The 8,157-nt window shown below is 39.4% G+C and overlaps 1 protein-coding gene across 3 annotated transcripts in view; it reads left to right on the top strand.

Annotated features, from left to right (window-relative positions):
* GOLGA5 (golgin A5) overlaps window positions 1–8,157 on the top strand; it is a 44,988-nt gene that overhangs the window by 21,770 nt on the left and 15,061 nt on the right. For all 3 annotated transcript variants that reach the window (XM_023205510.2, XM_023205511.2, XM_023205509.3), the window contains exons 7-9: window positions 591–761; window positions 3,133–3,261; window positions 8,008–8,106. In XM_023205510.2, coding sequence (XP_023061278.1) covers window positions 591–761; window positions 3,133–3,261; window positions 8,008–8,106 — 399 coding nt within the window. The remainder of the gene's footprint in view (window positions 1–590; window positions 762–3,132; window positions 3,262–8,007; window positions 8,107–8,157) is intronic.

Here is an 8,157-nt window from a genome sequence, read left to right as displayed (position 1 = left end):
TTATTTTATTTTATTTTATTTTATTTTATTTTATTTTATTTTATTTTGAGATGGAGTCTCGCTCCGTCGCCCAGGCTGGAGTGCAGGGGCGCTATCTTGGCTCACTGCAAGCTCCACTTCCCGGGTTCACGCCATTCTCTTGCCTCAGCCTCCCAAGTAGCTGGGACTACAGGAGCCCACCACCATGCCCGGCTAATTCTTTTGATTTTTAGTAGAGACGGGTTTCACTGTATTAGCCAGGATGGTCTCTATCTCCTGACCTCGTGATCCACCCGCCTCAGCCTCCCAAAGTGCTGGGATTACAGGCATGAGCCACCACACCCAGCTGGAAAAAAAAAAAAAAATCTTATTCATAACATATTCATAACAAGTTTTCAACTTTAGCATGATTGTGAGGCAGAAGTCCAAGGACATCATACAGCAAGGCTCTGTTGTGTTTTTTATCCTTAGGGATTTAAGAAAATCTGTGGACTTTCTTTGATGGAGATAATGGAATGTTTTTTTAGTGAGTTATTTTCTGTATAGTAGATGACATTCAATATACAAACTAATCTCTGCTTTGCTTAAACATATTTCTTTTTTTATAACAGTCGAAGGAAAAATTGATTAACAGCTTGAAGGAAGGCTCTGGTTTTGAAGGCCTAGATAGCAGCACTGCCAATGGCATGGAGCTGGAAGAACTTCGGCATGAGAAAGAGATGCAGAGAGAGGAAATACAGAAGCTGATGGGTCAGATACATCAGCTCAGATCCGAATTACAGGTAAGATTCATGGTGGTTCAGCTTAGCAGACACCATATACCCTCAGGTGTTAACAGTTTGAGACATGATAGATTCTGTATTCTGGGGAAGCAGCATTACTAAAGCGATAGGTTTCTTTGGTTTTTTTTTTTGAGAGGGAGTCTCGCTCTGTCGCCCAGGCTGGAGTGCACGGGCACGATCTCGGCTCACTGCAAGCTCCGCCTCCCAGGTTCACGCCATTCTTCTGCCTTAGCCTCCCGAGTAGCTGGGCCTACAGACGCCCGCCACCTCGCCTGGCTAATTTTTTGTATTTTTAGTAGAGATGGGGTTTCACCGTGTTAGCCAGGATGCTCTGTCTCCCACCCTGGAGTGGTGTGATTGTATCTCACTGCAGCCTCAAACTCCTGGGCTCAAGCAGTCTTCCCGCCTCAGGCTCCCGAGTAGCTGGAACTACAGGCACACGCCATCATGCCCAGCTAATTTTTGTATTTTGTAGAGACAGGGTATCCCTGTGTTGTCCAAGCCGGTCCCAAACTCCTGGTCTCAAGTGATCCTCCCTCCTCAGCCTCCCAGAGTGCTGGGATTGCAGGGTTGTTGTAGCCTGTGCTGGGCTAAAGCAGTAGGTTTCTTTCTTTCTTTCTTTCTTTCCGTCTTTCTTTCTCTCTCGCTCTTTTTCTTTTTATCTTTTTCTTTCATCTTTTTCTTTCTTTCTTTTCTTTTCTTCTTTCTTTCTTTCTTTCTTTCTTTCTTTCTTTCTTTCTTTCTTTCTTTCTTTCTTTCTCTCTTTCTCTCTCTCTCTCTCTCTCTCTCCTTTCTTTCTTGAGATGGAATCTCGCTCTGTTGCCCAGGCTGGAGTACAGTGGCATGATCAGCTCACTGCAACCTCCACTCTACCTCCCAGGTTCCAGGGATTCTCCTGCCTCAGCCTCCTGAGTAGCTGGGATTACAAGCATGTGCCACCACACCCGGCTAATTTTTGTATTCTTAGTAGAGATGGGGTATCTGCATGTTGACAACCTGGTCTTGAACTCCTGACCTCAAGTGATCCACGCACCTCGGCCTCCCAAAGTGCTGAGATTAGAGACGTGAGCCACCATGCCCAACCAGGTTTCTAATCCATAAGTTGACCATAAAGTTATGGGGATAAAAAACAGATTCATTCATTCAACAAATAGTTACCAAGTGCCTGCCATGTGCCTAGGTTTGGAGTTAGAACAGAATCTTCATAATTATAGATCTTACATTCTAGTGATGAAAAGCAAATCAGATTTGAGCTTGTATGTGAAGCTGAGATGTTTTCTGATATTAGTATGGGCTCAGGGATTGTCTTCTAATTACAGTTTTATCCTTACTCTTATAATTTATAGTTTATGTATAATTACTGTATTTAATCTAAAAGTAGAGTTGGACCATTTATTTTGCTTAAACTTGGGGGTGTTTGACATCAATATCGTAGGAAGGAGTCTCTGAAGGTGAGAGAAGATAAAGTGGAGCGTAGCGAGCTTCCTTTTCTGAAAAGAAAGGAACTTCTTGTAAAGACTGTTCATCCATGCATTAACTCTGCACATTGTGAGACTTGTGAACTACAAAAGAAAGCATGAAAGTTGTGAGAATAGGATATCTTGTCTAGAGCGTAGACTTGAATAGCAGACAGACCTGGATAGATTCCATGTTTGGTTCTTAACAGATGCTGCTTGCACAAGGCACTTCATCTTGCGGAGCTTTAATTTTCTCATCTACAGAATGCAGGAAAGCAAAGGTTCTCTTGACAATAAGGGGTGATATATAAAGAGCCTAGCATTGTTTCTGACCTGTAATAGACCCTCAGTTAAATAATAGCTGCTATTATTTCTGGGTTTATTGTTACTCATTAAAGTAGGATTTTTTTTTTAATCTGTGAATTTGAATTCCAAAGAATTCGGTCCTGCGAACTTAGAAATTGGGTAGATGCTTAAACTTACTCTGTTCACATCTTTTTGGTGAGATTATGAAAAATGTTTGTTTTATTTAGTATCTCAGCATCATTAATGACATTGACCCATTTTCTTACCCTTCTCAAAATTTATGCAATGTATAATAACTATTAGGTCTAACAAAATGGAAGAATTGTAAATAATTACAATAGAGATTACATACCCCAACTCTAAAAAAAAAAAAAAAAAATTAAGCCAGGCCTGGTGGCATGTGCCTATAGTCCCGCTACTCAGGAGGCTGATGTGGGAGGATCTCCTTGAGCCCAGGAGTATGAGGCTGCCATGAACTATGATTGTGCCACTGCACTCTAGCCTGGGTGACCATGAGACTCCGATTCTTAAAAAAAAAAAAAAATTGCTCAATAAATGTTGAACTGAATGTTATTTATTGCTTTTACATGTAAGCTTTTTCTCTTTAGGATATGGAGGCACAGCAAGTTAATGAAGCAGAATCAGCAAGAGAACAGTTACAGGATCTGCACGACCAAATAGCTGGGCAAAAAGCATCTAAACAAGAACTAGAGACAGAACTGGAGCGACTGAAGCAGGTCAGGATTTGAGATTGATGACTACTGAGACTCTGTCCTCTAGCAGTCATATGAGGAGACCTCCCAGGAAAGCAGCTTACTGAAATTTTTAGAGTATGGGCTCAGGGTTACCCCACAAGTTCCTCCTGCCTTCCCATCCCATCTGAAGGGGTGGCCTGCCCCTCCACACCTGTGGGTATATCTTGTCAGGTAGGACAAGAGACTGAGAAAAGAAATAAGACACAGAGACAAAGTATAGAGAAAGAACAGTGGGCCCAGGAGACCAGTGCTCAGCATGCAGAGGACCTGCACCGGCACCGGTCTCTGAGTTCCCTCAGTATTTATTGATTACTATTTTCACTATTGCAGCAAGAGGAATGCGCTGGGAGAGCAGGGTGATAGTGGGGAGAAGGTCAGCAAGAAAACATGTGAGCAAAGGAATCTGTGTCACAAACAAGTTCAAGGGAGGGTACTATGCCTGGATGTGCACGTAGGCCAGATTTATGCTTCTCTCACCCAAACATCAGTGGAGTAAAGAGTAACAGAGCAGCATTGCTGCCAACGTTTCTCACCTCCCGCCACAGGGTGGTTTTTCTCCTATCTCAGAATAGAACAAATGTACAATCGGGTGTTATACCGAGACATTCAGTTCCCAGGGGCAGGCAGGAGAAGGAGGCCTTCCTCTTATCTCAACTGCAAGAGGCTTTCCTCTTTTACCAATCGTCCTCAGCACAGACCCTTCACGGGTGTGTCGGTCTGGGGGACGGTCAGGTCTTTCCCATCCCACAAGGCCATATCTCAGGCTATCACATGGGGAGAAACCTTGGCCAATACTTGGCTTTCCAGGGCAGAGGTCTCTGTGGCTTTCCACAGTGCAATGTGCCCCTGGTTTATCAAGAATGGAGAATGGCAATGACTTTAACCAAGCATACTGCCTGTAAACGTTTTGTTAACAAGGCACATCCTCCACAGCCCTAGATCCCTTAAACCTTGATTCCATACAACACATGTTTTTTGTGAGCTCAAGGTTGGGGCACAGAGTTACAGATTAACAGCATCTCAGGGCAAAGCAATTGTTCAGGGTACAGGTCAAAATGGAGTTTCTTATGTCTTCCTTTTCTACAGAGACACAGTAACAGTCTGATCTCTCTTTCTTTTCCCTACACCATCTTCCTTGATTTTTGTTTCTTAACAGATGAGAAATGGAGGCACAGAATGGTGATGGCACTTGCCTGGTACAACTAATTAAAGATGGAATAGAACCAAGGTTTCCTGTTTCTGAGCCCAGAATGCTTTCTGTTACCCTGTCTGTATTTTGTTATATCTCCTAGTATAGAAAACTTCAAAACATATTATATTCATCAGTTGGTTTTCATAGTTTATTGCATTCGTGCTTTCTAGGAACAACAGTAAATATTATTTAATAAAAATACAGATACAGTGTTAGTACCATATTAACGGTTCTTTCTGCTTGAGAAAAAAGTCTTATACAGACTCTTCTAACAAATCATGTTTAAAATTATATTTCATTGTTCAGTTAACAGTTGTATGCTCCCAAGCCAAATTATTTTACTTTAATGTACTCATATAATAGTTTCAATATTAACACAGTTAAATGTAGCCACATTTTCAGAATAAAGTTCTATATCTAATGTTAATAGCATCACTAATTTAGTAAGTGACAACATTGTTATAGGCATTTAGTACATATTATCTTATTTCCTACTCATAAGTAAATCACTACTATTCTCTTTATTTTACAGATGAGAAAACTATTCTTATAATTCTCAGTGCTTTACTGTTAATGTTTCCATCTTTGTGTATTTAAATTCTTTAAAGACATTTTTCATTAGGATTTATTACTTCTGAAACTGGTTCTCTTCTCAGAGAAATGATTTTTATTATGAAAGTTGTACTTCAAATCTGTTTCCTGAGTACTCAGTGAAAAACTCACCAAGTAACAACCTGCAGGGTATGTCATAGGCAGTTTTAGATAATTTAGTTATGAGATTAGCTGTGCTTTCAGAAATTGCATTTTAATTTATTCAAGGGACTATTATATATTAAAAGGCAACAATTTAATGTTCTTGATGCTTAGTGAGATAATTTTCATTTTATTGTGGTAGATGGTTTTTACTGTACCTCTTCCCAGTGCCTTTTTAAAATGAGGGAGTTAAGTAGAAGAAAATGGAGCTTAATGTAGCTATGGGCTATTTATTCAGTAATCAGATGTTCCAGATGGAAAGTGTTTAATCTTGCAATTGAAGAGTCCTTTAGTGCTTCTTATTAATTTAAGTAATATCAACCTTAAGTTTTGTACTTGCTAGAACTTAAAAGAAAGCAGACAAACCTTGTAAAGTGTGATTCTCCTACCCTAGTTACCTTTCTCGTAATCTCTTTTCTCATCTCTCTTGATTTTTTTCCATTTGTGAGATGAACAACTTGAGCTAAGTGTTTAACGGAGTCTCTAGCAGTGTGCTGCCATATCACCTTTACTTGTTCAGACAGCTCCCGAACTGCTGCTTTACTCTTCACTGTCTTCACAGTTAAGTGGTTAAGCATAAAGCTTTTGAAAGTACTCAGTAACTCCAGTTACTCCTTTTTCTCTGTTCTACATTGTATTTCAGTGATTTGGACACATTTTTGGATTGGCATGCACTTTACTGTTAGATTCTGAGCTGACTCTGAGTGATCCATTCTATAAACGAACAGTGCATTAGTGCAGTTGTTAATGAGTTTGGAGGTATTAGCCTTTTTGGGGAGATGAGCCTTCTGTCTGTAATATGAATTGCAAATAATTTTTCCCAGCTTGTCATTTGTGTTTTAGTTTGCATAGGGTTTTTATTTTGTGTTGTTGTCATGCAGAAGTTGATTTTTTTTTTTTTTTTTTTTTTTTTTGAGACGGAGTGTCACTCTGTCACCCAGGCCAGAGTGCACTGGCGCGATCTCGGCTCACTGCAACCTGCGCCTCCTGAGTTCAAGCAATTCTCCTGCCTCAGCCTCCTGAGTAGCAGGGATTACAGACGTTCACCACTATGCCTGGCTAATTTTTGTTATTTTTAGTAGAGACGGGGTTTCACCATGTTGGCCAAGGGCTGGTCTTGAACTCCTGACCTCAAGTGATCCACCTGCCTCAGCCTCCCAAAGTGCTGGGATTACAGGTGTGAGCCCCACACCCGGCCAGAAGTTGATTTTTGTGTAGTCAACTTTATCATTCTTTTCTACCAAGGCTTCTGGATTTTCAGTCACAGTGTTCCTCTTTCTGAATTATGAAGAAATTTGCCTCTGTAGTTTTCTTCTAGTACTTCTTTGGTTTCATTTTTGCATATAAATCTTTGATTTATTAGGAATTTACTCTGATGTGTGAGGTGAGCTACAGATCCAACCTAATTTTCTTTCATATGGCTGTTTTCCTAGTATCATTTTTAAAAATGTTTATTGATTTGAGATGTCACCTTTATCATGTCCTAAAATTCTCAAGGTATCTAGATCTGCTTCTGGACTTGTATTCTCTCCCATTAGTCAGTTGGTCTGTTTATGCATCAGTACCACATTGCTTTTAATTTTTGAGATTTTATATGTTTTAATGTCTTTATGACCCGTTCTCCTTTTCAGAGATTCTGGCTTTTCTTTTTCCTTTTTTTTTTTGGGCCAGGATCTCACTCTGTCACCCAGGCTGGAGTGCAGTGGTGCAGTCACAGCTCACTGCAGCCTCAACCTCCTCAGGCTCAGGTAATCCTCCCACCTCAACCTCCTGAGTAGCTGGGATTACAGGCACGCACCACCAAGCCCAGCTAATTTTTTTATATTCTGTAGAGATGAGGTCTCACTATGTTGCTCAGGCTGGTCTTGAACTCCTGGGCTCAAGCAATTCACCCACTTCAGCTTCCCCAAGTGCTAGAATTACAGGTGTGAGCTCCCATGCCCAACCTGGCTTTTCCTTCTTACAGTTTTCCATATGAATTCTGGAATAACTTTACGTAGTTAAAAAAAAAAAAACAGCTTTTGTTTTTGTAGAGATGATGTCAAACTTATGAATTAATTAGAGGAGAATTGACATCTTTATGATGTTGTATTCCTAAGAATATGGTACGACTTTTTATATGTTCCAATATTTTTTGTACCCTTTAAAAATGTTTTAAAGTATTCTTTATATGTGTTTTACACATCTGTTGTTAAATTTGTTTTTGTTACTATTATTTATTGGGGCCTTGTTCTCATATCTTCTAACTGCTTTATATAAAACTATTGATTTTTATATATTATTTTGTATTCTGCCACCTTACTGAATTATTGTTTTTCTTTGTCTCACATACTTTCCCTATTTTTAAAATGTTCCTGGTTTGTGTTTTTAATCTATTTTATGAACGTTATATTGATCTTTATCATACATTTTATGAATATTTTTCCAGTTGTCATATTAATGCTGTATACCTGAGATTCTTGAAGAGATTATGTATTCTTCCTCATTACTACAAGATAAACATTTTTTTGTTTTCTGATTATTTACACTGTTAATATTTATTACAAACCTTTGTTTACAATACATACTGAAGTGCTAACTTTTCATCAGACCCATCCAAGTCTGTTATTCACTCAGTTATATACTCATTGTATAATACACTCAGTTATACACTCAGTTATACACTGAGTTATATGCTCAGCACATACCGATTGTCTACCATGTTCCAGGCACTGATTTAGGTACTGAGGATGGAATAGGGTACACTTATTTCGCTTCTGTTTTGTTTGTGCCTCACTTTGTAGGAGTTCCACTATATAGAAGAAGATCTTTATCGAACAAAGAACACATTGCAAAGCAGAATTAAAGATCGAGAAGAAGAAATTCAAAAACTCAGGAATCAGGTATGAATCACTATTCACAACTTGTGAAAAGATGCCACTGGAAAAGCTACA

Source organism: Piliocolobus tephrosceles, chromosome 6 (assembly GCF_002776525.5).
Source record: "Piliocolobus tephrosceles isolate RC106 chromosome 6, ASM277652v3, whole genome shotgun sequence".
NCBI classification, from domain to species: Eukaryota; Metazoa; Chordata; class Mammalia; order Primates; family Cercopithecidae; genus Piliocolobus; species Piliocolobus tephrosceles.
Note: the sequence above shows the minus strand (reverse complement) of the source record. Positions and strands in the feature narration are given on the sequence as shown.